Genomic DNA, 16,326 nt, shown 5'->3' with positions numbered 1-16,326 from the left:
ATTCGGGCACTTGACTGGGGGTCACCATGAGACTGTGGGCCCTTGTGCCAGAGTCACCATGGGAATTCTGGCACTTTTGCAGGAGTCAGCATGAGAATTCAGGCACTAGTATGGGGGATCACTGAGAGAACTCGGGTGCTAGTGCGGGGGTAACTACGAGAATTCAGGCACTTGTTTGGGGTTCACCATGAGAATTTGGGTGCTAGTGCAGGTGTCAATATGAGAATTCGGGCATGTGTGCGGGGGTGACCATGACAACGCGGGTGCCTGTGCTGGAGTCGCCATTGGAATTTGGGGGCTAGTACAGGGGTCAGCATGAGAAGGTGGGTGTCTGTATCGCCGTCATTATGAGTGCACGTGCCCTTGTGTGGGGGTCACTATGAGAATTCGGGTGCTAGTGTGGGTGGCACCATGAGAATTCGGGCACTAGTGCCAGGGTCACCATAAGAGTTCAGGCACTAGTGCTGGGGGCACCATGAGAATCCGGGTGCTAGTGCAGGGGGTCACCATGAGAATTCGGGTGTTAGAGCGGGGGTCACCATGAGAATTCTGGTACATGCGCGGGGGTGACCACGACAACGTGGGCGCCTGTGCTGGAGTCACCATTGGAATTTTGATGCTTGTACAGGGGTCAGCATCAGAGTGCGGGCGTTTTTGTGGGGGTCATCACAGGAAGTCCGATGCTTGTGCATGTGTCACCATGAGAATTCGGGCGCTCGTGCGGGGCTCACCGTGAGAATTCGGGCGCCAGTGCGGGGCTCACCATGAGAATTCGGGCATTAGTGCAGGGCTCACCGTGAGAATTCGGGCGCTAGTGCGGGGTTCACTGTGAGAATTTGGGCGCTAGTGCTGGGGTCACCATTGGAATTCGAGCACTAGTGTGGGGGGCACCATGAGAATACTGGTGCTAGTGTGGGGGGCACCATGAGAATTCAGGCGCTAGTGTGGGGGTCAACATGAGAATTTGGCGCTAGTTTGGGGTCACCATGAGAATTTGGGTGTTAGCTTGGGGGGGCACCATGAGAATTTAGGGGCTTGAGCGAGGGTCACCACAAGAATTCAGGAGCTTGTGCGGGGATCACCGTGAGAGGTGCGGGCGTCACCGTGAGAGGGCAGGCGTTAGTGCGGGGTTCATTGTGAGAACGCGAATGTTAGTGCGGGGGTCACCATGAGAATTCGGGTGCTTATGCTGGGTCACCACGAGAATTCGGGTGTGTGCGCCAGGGTCACCATGACAGCATGAGTGCTAGTGCCGGAGTCACCTTGATAATTCGGGCACTTGACTGGGGGCCACCATGAGACTGTGGGTCCTTGTGCCAGAGTCACCATTGGAATTCTGGCACTTTTACAGGAGTCAGCATGAGAATTCAGGCACTAGTATGGGGGATCACTGAGAGAACTTGGGTGCTAGTGCGGGAGTAACCATGAGAATTTGGGTGCTAGTGCAGGGGTCAATATGAGAATTCGGGCACGTGTGCAGGCGTGACCATGACAATGCAGGCGCCTGTGCTGGAGTCGCCATTGGAATTTGGGGGCTAGTACAGGGGTCAGCATGAGAATGTGGGTGTCTGTATCGCCGTCATTATGAGTGCACGTGCCCTTACGTGGGGGTCACTATGAGAATTCGGGTGCTAGTGCCAGGGTCACCATGAGAATTCGGGGACTAGTGCCAGGGTCACCATGAGAATTCGGGCACTAGTGCTGGGGACACCGTGAGAATCCGGGTGCTAGTGCCGGGCTCACCATGAGAATTCGGGTGTTAGTGCGGGGGTCACCATGAGAATTCTGGTACATGTGCGGGGATGACCACGACAACGTGGGCGGCCTGTGCTGAAGTCACCATTGGAATTTGGGCGCTTGTACAGGGGTCAGCATCAGAGTGCAGGCGTTTTTGTGGGGGTCACCACAGGAAGTCCGATGCTTGTGCAGGTGTCACCGTGAGAATTCGGGCGCTAGTGCAGGGCTCACCGTGAGAATTTGGGTGCTGGTGCGGGGCTCACCATGAGAATTCGGGCGCTAGTGCGGGGCTCACCATGAGAATTCGGGCGCTAGTGCGGGGGTGACCATGACAACGCAGCCGCGACCGTGACAACGCGGGCACCTGTGCTGGTGTCACCATTCGAATTTTGGCACAAATACGGGGGTCAGCATGAGAGTGCGGGCATCTGTGTGGGGGCCACCATGAGAATTCGGGTGCTAGTGCGGGGGTCACCATGAGAATTCAGGCACTAGAGTGAGGGGCAGCTTGAGAGTGCGAGTGGTTGTGTGGGGTCACCATGAGAATTTGGAAACTTGTGTGGGGGTCACCATGAGAATTTGGAAACTTGTGTGGGGGTCACCATGAGAATTCGGGTGTTCGTGCAGGGGTCACCGTGAGAACTCGGGTGCTTGTGCAGGAGTCCCCATGAGAATTCGTGTGCTTGTGTGGGGGTCACCATGAGAGCGTGGGTACTTGTGCGGAGGCCACTATCTGCCGCACATTAATTTGATCAGGTCACATTGCATGGGCACACGTTCATCTGGAGGGTTAGCCTGTATGTGCGCATTACTTGCGGGGTCAAGTTGCAGGCGCACGTTAGTCGGGGTTGTTCAAGGAGGTCACATTGCACGGGCACGCGTTAATTTGACCATGAGACATAGGAGCAGAAATTAGGCCATTCGGCCTATCGAGTCTGCTCCGCCATTCAATCATGGCTGATAAGTTTCTCAACCCATTCTCCCGCCTTCTCCCCGTAACCTTTCATCTCCTTACCAATCAAGAACCTATCTATCTCGGTCTTAAATACACTCAGTGGCCTAGTCTCCACTGCTTTTTGTGGCAATGAATTCCATAGATTCACCACTCTCTGGCTAAAGAAGTTTCTCCTCATCTCTGTCCTAAAAGGTCTTCCCTTTACTCTGAGGCTGTGCCCTCGGGTCCTAGTCTCTCCTACTAATGGAAACATCTTCTCCACGTCCACTCTATCCAAGCCTTTCAGTATTCTGTAAGTTTCAATCAGATCCCCCCACATCCTTCTAAACTCCATCGAGTATAGACCCAGAGTTCTCAAACGTTCCTCATATGTTAAACCTTTCATTCCTGGGATCATTCTCGTGAATCTCCTCTGGACCCTCTCCAGGGCCAGCACATCCTTCCTGAGATACAGGGCCCAAAATTGCTCACAATATTCTAAATGTGGTCTGACCAGAGCCTTATAAAGCATCAGCAGCACATCCCTGCTTTTATATTCTAGTCCTCTCGAAATAAACTACCGACTTAACCTGCAAGTTAACCTTAAGAAAATCCTGGACTAGGACTCCCAAGTCCTTTTACACTCCAGACTTTTGAATTCTCTCCCCATTTAGAAAATAGTCTATGCCTCTATTCTTCCTACCAAAGTGCATGACCTCACACTTCCCCACGTTGTATTTCATCTGCCACTTCTTTGTCCATTCTCCTAACCTGTCCAAATCCTTCTGCAGCCTACCCGCCTCCTCAATACTACCTGTCCTTCCACCTATCTTTGTATCATCTGCAAACTTAGCCAGGATGCCCTCATTTCCTTCATCTAGATCATTAATGTATAAATTGGGAGGGTCAAGCTGCGCACATGTTAATCATGGGGTCAAATTTCACATGCATGTTAACCAGGGTATTCAAACTGAGGCTATGCTTATCTGGGGAGGTCAACTTGTGCACAAGCATTACTCGTGGGATTAAATTGCACACACATGTTAATTAGGGGGACGAGCTGCATGCACGGACACTAGTGGGGGTGGCTCACTATCCTCAGTTGCCATATTGTTTGACACCTTACGTGTACACTGTTGCATGTCGCCTTGCATGAAGGTTGTTAAATCTTGTGCATACATTATACAGTCAGAGTTATTTTTGGCACATAAGCAGACCATTCAGCCCATCAATTTATGCAGGGTCTTCACAGAGCCCAGTCAGTCCCTTTCCCCTGCTCCATCTCCATAGCCCTGCAAGTTTATTTCCCTGATGTGCCCATCCAATTCCAATTGAAATCAATCATCTCTGCTTCCACCACCCTCATAAGCAGTTAGTTCCAGGCATCCACCACTAGCTGTGTAAAAAAGTTCCCTTGCCCGAAATCTTAAATCTGTGTCCCCTTGTCCTAGTGCCATCAGTTAATGGAAGAGTTTTTCCTTTTCTATCTTAACATAATCTTGTACAACCTAACCTTGTAGCTAAAATCCCTCATCCTTGAAATGATTCTGGTTAATCTGCTCTGCACCCTCTCAAAAGCCCTCACATCCTTCCTAAAGTCTAAACTGCTTCTCTCTATCCCTTCTGCCAAAATGCATCACTCCACGACTCTCTGTAGAAAATTCCATCTGCCACTTGTCAGCCCATTCCGTTAGCCTAAATAGGTCCTGTTGTAGTTGATTCATATCATCCTCACTGTTTGCCACACTTCAAAGTCTGAAATCATCAGCAAATTCTGAAATTCTACTTTGTACTGCACGTGCATCAATATTGCATGCCTATTAATACGAGTGTTGCCTTGCACGCGTGTTAATGTGAGTGTCACTGTGTACACTGGTTAATATCACCTTGTATGCACATTGCACATTTGTGGCCTTGCAAGCACGTTCATTTATGTCACTTTGCACATGCACTCTGGTGAATGTGTCACATTAATGCAATTGCATCGCGCAGTATATGTCCACAGTCCTTGGAATCAAAGAAAAGATATATCCCAGCCTGTTTTTATTCCTCGAAGAGAACTTGGATACTCTCCCCCATCCTTCATAAGCCAGAATGTTCCTTTCATAACTAGATAAGTGACCATTCCAGCCTGATTCAATCACAAATTGGAACCATTATCCAACCTGGAGCCAAGATAATGAGTTGAACAATTTAGTGAGTTTCAGTTTTGTGACATCCCCCTTTTCTGAAATCTCACCTTGCTCCTGCCAGCTCCACCCTCTGCCTCAGTTATACTTACCAGTGCAAACCCCTAATGCAACTCAACATGAACTTGCATAAATAATGGTTCCCCATGTTAGCGCTGAAGACACGCACTGCATAAATCCCAAGGCCTATTATGAGATTCTATCAATAGGGGACTTACCTCATGAATCTCTTTCTTTGTCCAGTGTGCTTGCAGGATGTGCAACAAGCGGAGAGGGTCCAGGCCTGGGGAGAAGCAGATTGATCGCCTGTGACAAGATGCACTTGAAACACTGTGGTATTGTTACTGAGTACAGAATGGGCACTTTGTGCCACCTTGAAAACTGTTAACCTTCGAGCTGTCACTCAAGATTAGCAACCGAACCTCATTCACAATCCAAACAAATCTCCAACAAACATCACCATGTCAGTGTTTTTATTAATAGTCGCAGAATTGTCCGCACTCACTAATGCCAGGGGTGTACTCCCAACATTTAAACAAATTGCCACCCTGCACAGCAGTTTTGTGTGTTAAGCACATCACTGGAGAGACAGCTTGGCACAGCTTGTGTAGATGGCGAGGAGGATAGGTTTATTTAATCGATTTTTATTTAACATTATTCCCCCTCTGCCTTTGTCTTTTCCATCTGTTGTCCCTGACCCTCCACCATACTTCCTGTTGCAGAGCAACATCATCAGAAGACAAGATGGCCCAGATCAACATTTCAACCATCAGCCAACAGTATACTGGGTGTTCCAAGGCAGGCTCAGTGCAACCAGTGCTCCCTCTCACCCTTTTCCCATCTACCACTCACCTCACCCTCCTCCCCTCCACCATGCACCTTCCTTCCTCTCTTTCCTGCCCATCTCCCTCCCTTCCATCCTCCCTCTCCCACCCTCCTCCACCTCTTCCCCCGCCCCCCTCACCCCAATCCCTTCCCTGTGTGAGAGTTCAATGTCCTATAAACTGTTTTCTGGACCTCTTGATGTCGAGGGATATTGAAATCAGATTGTTGGAGTGGATTGTCATGTCACTAATGCAGACTTGGTCACTCAGTGAGTGTTGCTTATTTCCATCACCATGGGATTAGGGGTCAATGCTGCTGTCCAGTCATGTAATGATACAGGGATAACTGATCCAACGCACCATCTCACTGATTAAAATGAGGATTTGAACTTGGCTGTGTGCCAAGGGAAAGCAGCAAGAGAGGCTGGGTATCTCCCTACATGGAGGGGCACTCCTCCCAGCGACTCACTCAGAACCAATCATGCTAAAACCCTGGGAAGACGCTGTCCCTCAGCTGTGAACAGTCTCACATTAATTGGAGCTTCCTGTAACACTCCTGTGAAGCACCTTGGGACATTGTATTATGTAAAGATGGTATATAAATACAAGTTGTTGGTTTTGTTCTTGAAGTCACTTTTTGAAGTCACTTTTGTAGGAAATGCAGCCATTTTGTGCATAGCTCCCCCAAACTGCATTCTGACAATGACCAGACTATCAGTTTGAGTGATGTTGATTGAAGGAAAAATATTGACCAGGATACTGGGGAGAACTCCCGTGCTTTTCTTTGAATAATGCCATGGAATCTTTTGCATCCATCAGAGTGGACAGACAGGACCTCAGTTTCACAAGCCATTTCAAAGATGGCAACTCCAACAACACAGCATTCTCTCAGAACTGCACTGGAGTGTCAAGCTGGATTATGTACTCGGGTTTCTGGAGTGGATCTTCAGCCCACAACCTTCTGATTCAAGCTACATGGTCATTTTGACTGATAACTGACATTCATAAATTTTTAACGCAAATCAAATTCTCAAACTGCCATGGTGAAATTTGAATTAGCCATCTTTGCACTCCTAGTCAAGAAACATAATCACAACAGGACAGATTCACAAGAATACCAAACCTCAAAGGGAACAGCAATTTATATTGCATAAGAACAGGGTGCTGAGTGGTTGGCAAGTGGACTCTGATTAGTAGTGGCATTGTCATGGAGAATGCACCAAGGAACAGTTAACTGCCAGATCTTTGTTTAAATTCAAACCAGGCAGGTCAACTCTGAATGGTCAAGGCATTGTCACGGGGAATGAACTAGGGAATGGCTGTTTCCCCAACCTTTGTTTAGTTGAAAAAGGTGCAATGCATGGACATGTTTTTTATGTCTACAAAGCACAGAGTCCTGTGTGTGAATATATGTAGCTTCTAGCATGCGTAAATGAGCCACACTACGAGCCCGACTGATAATCTTAAACTGGTTGTCAGTGCAATTCTTAGCACAAACAGGATTGTTTAGCAAGTGTTGTCCAATTGCAAATCATTTCAAATGTTGAACATTATGTTCTGAGTTTTGCAAGTACAGTTGACTGAGTACAATCAGTACTTTGCCTGTTGCAAACAGTTGAAGGGTCGTGCTGTTTGATATGAACCCCCAGTTGTTGGGACATATGATCTACATGCATGCCGTCACACCGGTACTGAAATTCATATACCATATTACTCATGTGTGCGGTCGACAGGAAGTCTTTTTGGCTTGAGGCAGCATCCTATTAGTGGAGAAACCACTGATGTTGCTACTGCATAGTAGCAACTTGAAACAGCTCAAATATTTGTGGCACCTTCCCTTCCAGCATAATCTGAGATAGACTGGGCACTTTTCAGGACCAAAAGTGGCAACCTTAGGCGCATTCATAAACTTGCACAACACGTAGCAAACAATGATCTGATCAGGGTAGCCATTATCCCACAGGATAGCTTTGACACACCCTATTTCAGTATCAAGCTTGCATGGTGAACAAATAGCAAGGGCCTCGTATGGCCTGATGAGTACTAAATTAAAAGCTTCAATAGCATGTCTCTTTTCTCAGTAATTCTCAATACCAAGCGAGCACAATCACAACACTATAATAGTCCTAGGCACTTGGCTAGTGACAGAATGTAACTGAGGCAGAGACCAGGGAAGTGCTAGGAGCAATCTTCAATCAGGCCCAAGATAGCAGATCTCACCCAGGGCAGTAGTAAGAAGAAAATAAATGCCTGCACAGGATTGGAAAGCAGGCCATCCTCCAGGGTAGCCCCTCCAACTCATTATCCAGAAGCTTTACTGTAAGTATCTCAGCATGAATAATAGCAGGACCAGCTATGATGATCCTTGATATCAAATAGCTTGCAGTTGGTCAATACTGAAGTGCACACATCAAGTACAACAACTTGGGAGGAGTGCTAGCATCTCTAATGCAGTACAAAGACAATCAACAAGAGCCAATCTCACTATATAATATTGTGGTGCATTGCTGTCAGTCACTATATAATACATTGGGACATAAGAACAAGAGTAGGTCATTTAGTTTCTCGAGTCAATTCGGCCAATTAGATCATGACTGATTTATGACCTAACTCCTTTGCCACACATCCTTTAATGTCTTTGGACAACAAAAATCTATCAAACTCAGTTTTAAAATTAACAACTGAGCAAGCATCAATTATTGTTTGTGGAAGAGAGTTATATGCTATATAGTGACAGTTTGTGCAAGAGAATTCCAAACTTCCACCACCATCTGTGTGTAGGAGTGTTTCCTAATTACACTCCTGAAAGGTCTGGCTCTAATTTATTGATTATGCCCCCATTACCCAACTCCCCAATTAGCAGAAATAGCTTTTGCAATCTACGTTATCTGTTCCCTGTACAACTCTTGTATCTTAGGGATATAAACTGGTTCTGTATCACATTAAATTCCTCTTTGAACACCTCCCACTGATCTTCTGTCATTTTACCCATGAACAGATTTGGCCAATTTATTGTGGACGGTCTCTGTCTCATCCTATTGTAAGTCAGCCATACGTAAATCAGGAGACAGTAGCATAGTGGTAAAGTTATTGGACTAGTAATCCAGTGATCTGGCCAAATGCTCCAGAGTAAAGTTCAAATTCTGCCACACTGGCTGGGGGAGTTTGAATTCAAATAATAAATAAATCTAAAAGCTAGTCTCATTAATAACTATACTGTTCCCAACTACCAGTACATTTCTATTAACTTCTCCCTCTTAAATAGCTACCTGTGCCATGGTCAACTTGCGATACTACCTTTTCCACGTGAGTCTCCTTCATCAGTTTATACTGGTTTTGACTGCCTTATTTATACTCACCGCTTGGGGCCCTGGTGCCAGCCTGGTTCAGGTGATGCCTGCCTGAATGATACAGTTCCTCCCTGCCCAATACTGGTATCAGTGTCCCATGATGTGGAATTCCTCTTTCCCACACCACCCCTTCAGCCCCTTACTCCAAAGTGCCATGGTTTACATACTGGCTGTCCTTCTAACAGTCTTTACCCTTACCCTCACAGGCAGCCAACACATTGTACCTGTTTGGATAAGATCAGTTTCTGAGAGACCTCATTCTCTTTAGTACCTTGGTTCCCCTTACTCTGTACACTTGTTTGTCCTTCAAAAAGATGGCACGGCATCATCATCTGGGCTGTTTGGTTGGTTTCCGTTGGGAACGCAGGGGACTGCTAAGGCCGAATGGTGCCCAGCAGGTTCTGCTGGAAATAGAATAGGATGCAACAGACAACTGAGTTTTGGATGAGTTTTGGCTCGGAATCTTCTCGCCTTGCCTTTTCTCTCTGCCTTTGCTACATGCTTGCTTTTGAAGGAGGCTGTACTGTTTTTTATTTGATTGTGCCAGGCACAGCAATCATGGGTACGCTTCTCCCAGGACTCAAAGTTGTTATCAAGCTCCTAAGTGAAACCTTCAGAGTGTCTTTGTCAAGCTTCCTTTGACTGCCATCCCAGAGTTAGACTCTCCAAGGAAGATTTGCTTGATAAGCGAGTGTCAGGCATTCAGGTTGCATGATGAGCCCAACTCAGTTGTGACTGTCTCAATATGGTGTGGATGCTTGGCATGCCAGCTCCGGTGAGCATCTCACTGTCTGGTATTTTGTCCTGCCATCTTATCTTCAAAAGCTTCCGAGGGCAGTTCAACTAAAAGTGGTTGAGCTTCTTGGCATGCCACTGTTACACAGTTCAAGTCTCAAATGTGTAGAACAGAGTTTGGAGGACTATTGCTCTACAGGTTTTCAGTTTGGTATATGGACTTACTCCTCTTTGTTCCCACACTGATGTTTCAAGTCTGCCAAAGGCTACTTTTGGCAAATCTTCTATGCGTCCGTCATCAACAACGAAAGCGTGTGCTGCGAGATAAGTGAACATCCACCGGAGACAGGTTCTAGACATGGACTGAAACTTTGGGCTCATGATAGGGCTTTCCTGGAGCAGGATGGCACATCACTTCAGTTTCCTTCATGCTGATTGTAAGGCCAAAGCTACATTACATGTCCAGCTCTGAAGCAGCAGCTAGTGCACAGTCAGCGCAGAAGAGGAAATCGCAAGCTATGCCCTTGGAGATCTTGGTGTTTTCCTGGAGTCGCCTCAGATTGAGCAGCTTCCCATCCATGCGATATCTGATTTCGATGCCAGGATCACCATCATGGAAGGCATCGGGCAACATGGCAGAGAAAACCATGCTGAAGAGGGTTGGGACCAGCATGCAGTCCTGTTTAACTGGGAATGGTTCAGGAGACTCACCGTCATTAAGGACATGTATGAGCATGCCATAATGGAACTGTCAAGCCATTGTGATCTGGACACTATTAATCACACCAACACCATTTTGAGCCTTTACATTTCTACAAGATGTGACCGAAGACAAGAGCCAACTCTCCCTCCGTCATGTGTCTGAGTGTCTCCAACTCGCACTTGAGTTCAATGACTCTGAGCCAGAGAGATTTGAGACAAAAATGTCTACTGTAGATGTGTTCAGTCAGGACAGTCTCACTGTCTATAAACACCCACACACTGCAGTCCAGACACACAATCTGCTCTGTCATATCTTAGTCTAGATTATTCCACCCCTCTTTATCCCAGCTTGTCCACACCTAACCCCTACCACTCCTCTCTTGCCCCTTACCATTCCTCCTGCCACTCCTCTCCCCTCATCTCCCCCCTCCCGCTATGATCCTCTCTTCTGTCATTCCCTCCCCTCTACCCAGTCCCCCGCCTCACCTCGTCCATCCCACATAACTCTTCCCCACCTCTACCCCGTCTCCTTCACATCTCCTTCACATCTCCTTCACATCTCCCAACCTAACCCCCCCCTTCCATTTCTCACTCCTACTGCTCTCCCCTCTACTCCCCATTCAAATCCTGACAACTTCCTCCCCACACCTATCCCTTGACCCAGCCTTAACATCCTTCTCCTCCCCTCTCTCACCCTTTATCCTCTTCTCCTCCCACCTCCATGCTCCCTCCCCACTGCCCCCTCCTGCGCCACTCCCCACTGCCCCCTCCTGCTCCACTCCCTTCATCCTCCGCCCCTCTTCCATGCCCCCTCCACTTCCTTCCACCCTTCTCGCCTCTCTTCCATCCCCTCCGCCTCCTTCCCCTTACCGTCTCACCCCCTTCCTTCTACTTCCACTCAACCCCTCTATCCCCCTTCCTCCTTTCCTCCCTCTACACCCTCCCTTTTTCACCTCCCTCCCCCTCTTCTCTCTCTCCCTCACCCCCCCTTATCTCCCTGTTCCCTCCCACTCACTCCTCTGTTCATTCACCCACCCATTCCTCATTCTCCCCCAACTCCTCTCTCCCTCTGGATCCCACTCCTCCCCCTACCTGCCTCCCCGTCCCATCTCCCCCACTTTCACCCTTCCCCCTGCCTCTCTCCAACTCCCCATCCTTTCCCCCAACAAATCCAGTTCTAATGGATTAACTGGGCCCTTCAACTAGACTCATCAGGCAGTATTTAATGGAGGCAAAGAGGAGGTGGTGGCATAGTGGTATTATCACCGGACCCAGGGTAATGCTCTGGGGACCCGGGTTTGAATTCTACCATGGCAGAAGATGAAATTTGAATTCAATAAAAATTTGGAATTAAAAGTCTAATGATAACTATGAATCCATTGTCGATTGTCATAAAATCTCATCTGGTTCTGTAGGATAGGAAATCTGTCATCCTTACCTGGTCTGGTGCCAGGTCTGCAGTAATGTGGTTGACTCTAAATGCCCTCTGAATCGGCCTCACAAGCTATTCAATTGCATGAAGTCACTAATCAGTCAAAAAAAATGAAACCAGACAGACCAACCAGCATCGACCTACAGGTCTTTTTCAGAGTGGCAGGCAGTGACTGGTGGGGTACAACAGGGCTCAGTGCTTGGGCCGCAGCCATTCACAACGTATGAGGGAACCAAATATAATATTTCCCAAGCTTGCTGATGACATGAAACTTAGTGGGAACGTGAGCGGTGAGAAGGGTGCTAAGAGGCTTCAAGGCAATTTAAGCAGGTTGAGTGAGTGTGCAAGTACATGGCCGATGCAGTATAATGTGGATAAGTGTGAAGTTATCCACTTTGGTAGGAAAAACAGAATGGCAGAGTATTATTTAAATGGTGATAGATTGGGAAATGTTGATGTACAAAGGGACCTGGTTATCCTTGTACTCCTATCACTGAAAGCAAGCATGCAGGTGCAGCAAGCAGTTAAGAAGGCAAATGGTATGTTGGCCTTCATTGCGAGATGACTTGAGTAAGGATGTCTTACTGCGGCTGTACAGGCCCTTGGTGACGCCACACCCAGAGTATTGTGAACAGTTTTGGTCCCCTTACCTAAGAAAGGATATATTTGCCATAGAGGGAGTGCAGAGAAAGTTCACTAGACTAATTCCTGGGATGGCAGGATGAGGTGAGATTGGGTCGGTTAGGCCAGTTAGAGGGGATCTCATTGAAATGTATAAAAGTCTGACAGGACTGGATGCAGGGATGATGTTTCCACTGGCTGGTGGGGGGGTCTAGAACAAGGTTACAGTATCAGGATACAGGGTAGGCCATTTAAGATGAGATGAGGAGAAAGTTCTTCACTCAGAGATGATGAACCTGTGGGATTCTTGACCACAGAAGGCTGTAGAGGTCAAGTCACTGAATATATTTAAGAAACAAATAGATTGTTAGACTCGTAAAGGGGTTTGGGGAGAAAGCGGGAGTACAGTGTTGAGATAAAGGATCAGTCATGATCATATTGAATGGCGGAGAAGGCTTGGAGGGCCAAATGACCTCCTACTGCTCCTATTGTCTATGTTTCTATGTGGTCATTGGAAATAACAAAGGCAAATCCAGCTCTGTCGACCTTGCAAAGTCTTCCTTGACTGGGGGCTAGTGTTAAAATTGGGAGAGCTGCCCCACAGACCAGTAAAGCAACAGCCTTACATAGTCATACTCACAGAATCATACCTTACAGATCATGTCCAAGACGCCACTATCACCATCGCTGGGTATGTCCTGTCCCACCGGTAGGATAGATCCAGCAGAGCTGGCGACACAGTGGTATACAGTCGGGAGGGAGTTGCCCTGGGAGTCCTCAACATCGACTCCGGACCCCATGAAGCCTCATGGCATCAGGTCAAACATGGGCAAGGAAACCTCCTGCTGTTGACTATGTACTGTCACTCCCCCGACCTGACGCCAATCCTCAGCTGATGAATCAGTGCTCCTCCATGTTGAACACCACTTGGAGGTAGCACAGAGGGTAGCAAGGGTGCAGAATGTACTCTGGGTTGGGGAACTTCAATGTCCATCACCAACAGTGGCTCAGTAGCACAAATACTGACTGAGCTGGCCGAGTCCGAAATGACATAGCTGCTAGACTGGGTCTGCGGCAGGTGGTGAGGGAACCAACAAAAGGGAAAAACATGCTTCACCTCATCCTTACCAATGTGCCTGCCGCAGGTCCATGACAGCATCGGTAGGAATGACCACTGCACAGTCCGTGTGGAGACAAAGTACTGTCTTCACATTGAGGATACCCTCCATCGTGTTGTGTGGCACTACCATCATGCTAAATGAGGCAGGTTGAATAGATCTAGCAACTCAAGACCAGGCATCCATGAGGCGCTGTGGACCATCAGCAGCAGCAGAATTGTACTTGAACACAATCTGTAATCTCAAGGCCCGGCATATCCCCCACGCTATCATTACCACCAAGCCAGGGGATCAACCCTGGTTCAATGAAGAGTGCAGGAGAGCATACCAGAAGCAGCACCAGGCATACCTAAAAATGAGGTGTCAACACAGGAATACTTGCATGCCAAACAGCGTAAGCAGCAAGTTTTAACAGAGCTAAATGATTCCACAACCAACGGATCTGATCTAAGCTCTGCAGTCCTGCCACATTCAGTTGTGAATGGTGGTGGACAATGAAACAACTCACTGGAGGAGGAGGCTCAACAAATATCCCCATCCTCAATGATGGAGGAGCCCAGCACATCAGTGCAAAAGATACGGCTGAAGCAATGGTAACAATCTTCGGCCAGAAGCGCCGAATGGATGATCCATCTCGGCCTCCTCCAGAGATCCCCAGCATCACGGATGTCAGTCTTCAGCCAATTCGATTCACTCCACATGACATCAAGAAACGGCTGAAAGCACTGGATACTGGGCCCTGACAATATTCCAGCAATAGTACTGAAGACTCATAGACGTCTACAACACAGAAGGAGGCCATTCAGCCCATCATGTCCATGCCAGTCAACAAAGATCTGACTACACTAATTGCATTTTCCAGGGCTTGGCCCATCGCCCTGGAGGCTATGGCAATGCAAGTGAATATCTAAAAACTTCTTAAATGTTACAAGAGATTCTGACTCAACCACCCTTTCAGGCTGTGAGTTCCAGACTCCCACCACCCTCTGGGGGAAAATTCCTCACCACCAAGGTTAGACTAACTGGCCTGTAATTTCCTGGTCTATCCCTTCCTCCCTTTTTTAACAATGGGACAACGTTAGCAGTCTTCCAGTTCTCTGGCGCCTCACCTGTGGCCAGAAAGGATTTGAAAATTACTGCCAGGGCCCATGATATCTCTTCCCTGCCTCCTTCATCTCATCCCCTCAACTCCCCTCTTAGCCTTCTATCTCTTACCTTAAATCTATGCCCTCTGGTTATTGACCTCTCTACTAATGGAAAAAGTGCTTTCCTATCCACCATATCTAGGCCCCTCATAATCTTATACATCTCTATCAGGTCCCTACTCAACCTTCACTGCTTCAATGAAAACAACCCCAGCCTATCCAATCTTTCTTCATAGCTCAGGCCCTCCAGCCCAGGCAGCATCCGGGTAAATCTCCTCTGCACCCTCTCCAGTGTAATCACATCCTTCTTATAATGTGGTGACCAGAACTGCACGTAATACTCTAGCTGAGGCCTAACCAGTGTTTTATACAGTTTCAGCATAACATCCCTCATCTTGTATCCTATGCCTCAGCTAATAAAGGCAGGCATCCCATATGCCTTCTTAACCACCTTATCTACCTGCCTTGTTACCTTCAGGTCCCTCTGATCTTCAGTACTTTCCAGGATCCTACCATTCATAGTGTAATCCCTTGCCTTGCTAGCCCTCCCTTTTCCGGCCACTGTTCTGCCCACCTGACCAGTCCATTACCATCGTCTTGCAGATTACATCTATCCTCCTCACTATTTACCACCCTACCAATTTTAAGGTCATCCCTGAACTTCTTGACAATACCCCAAACATTTAAAACCACATCAATTATGTACACCACAAACAGCAAGGGCCCCAGCATCAGGTCCTGTGGAACCCCACTGGAAACAGATTTCCAGTCACAGAAACATCCCTCCACTTCATGCCTCAGCCAATTTTGAATCTAGCGTGCCACTTTGCCTTGGATCCCATGGGCTCTTACTTTCTTGACTAGTCTGCCTTACTAAAGTCCATGTAAACCACAGCAAATGCATTACCCTCATTAACACTCCTGGTTACCTCCTCAAAATGTTCAATCAAATTTGTCAAACACGGCCTTCCCTTAACAAATCCATGCTGACTATCCCTGATTAATCTGTGTCACTCCAAGTGCAGATATATTCTATCCCTCAGAATTCTTTCTAGTAAATTCCTCACCATTGAGGTTAGACTAACTGGCCTGTAATTTCCTGGTCTATCCCTTCCTCCCTTTTTTAATAATGGGACAACGTTAGCAGTCTTCCAGTCCTCTGGCGCCTCAACTGTGGCCAGAAAGGATTTGAAAATTACTGCCAGGGCCCATGATATCTCTTCCCTGCCTCCCTCAACAGCCTGGAAGACATCTCATCCAGGCATGCGGATTAATCCACTTTTAACGCCGCTAAACCCGCTAGTACTCCTCTCTCTCTAGGTCAATTTCCTCTAATATTTCACAGTCCTCCACCCTGGTGTCAATACCTGTGTCGTCCTTTTCCATTGAGAAGGCCGACGTAAAGAATTCATTGAAAACTGCACACACATCTTCCAGGTCCACACACAGATTACCTCCCTAACTGGCCCCACTCTTTCACCAGTTATTCTCTTGTTCTTTGTATATTTAAAAAACCCCTTTGGGTTTTCCTTTAATCTA

The 16,326-nt window shown here is 47.5% G+C and overlaps 1 protein-coding gene across 1 annotated transcript in view; it reads right to left on the bottom strand.

Annotated features, from left to right (window-relative positions):
- exd3 (exonuclease 3'-5' domain containing 3) overlaps positions 1-16,326 on the bottom strand; it is a 381,414-nt gene that overhangs the window by 351,799 nt on the left and 13,289 nt on the right. The window contains exon 3 of the mRNA XM_041194159.1: positions 5,079-5,143. Within this exon, the coding sequence (XP_041050093.1) occupies positions 5,079-5,143 (65 nt within the window). The remainder of the gene's footprint in view (positions 1-5,078; positions 5,144-16,326) is intronic.

This window comes from Carcharodon carcharias, chromosome 8 (genome assembly GCF_017639515.1).
Source record: "Carcharodon carcharias isolate sCarCar2 chromosome 8, sCarCar2.pri, whole genome shotgun sequence".
Classification (NCBI taxonomy): Eukaryota; Metazoa; Chordata; class Chondrichthyes; order Lamniformes; family Lamnidae; genus Carcharodon; species Carcharodon carcharias.
This window is presented reverse-complemented; position numbering and strand designations above follow the sequence as displayed.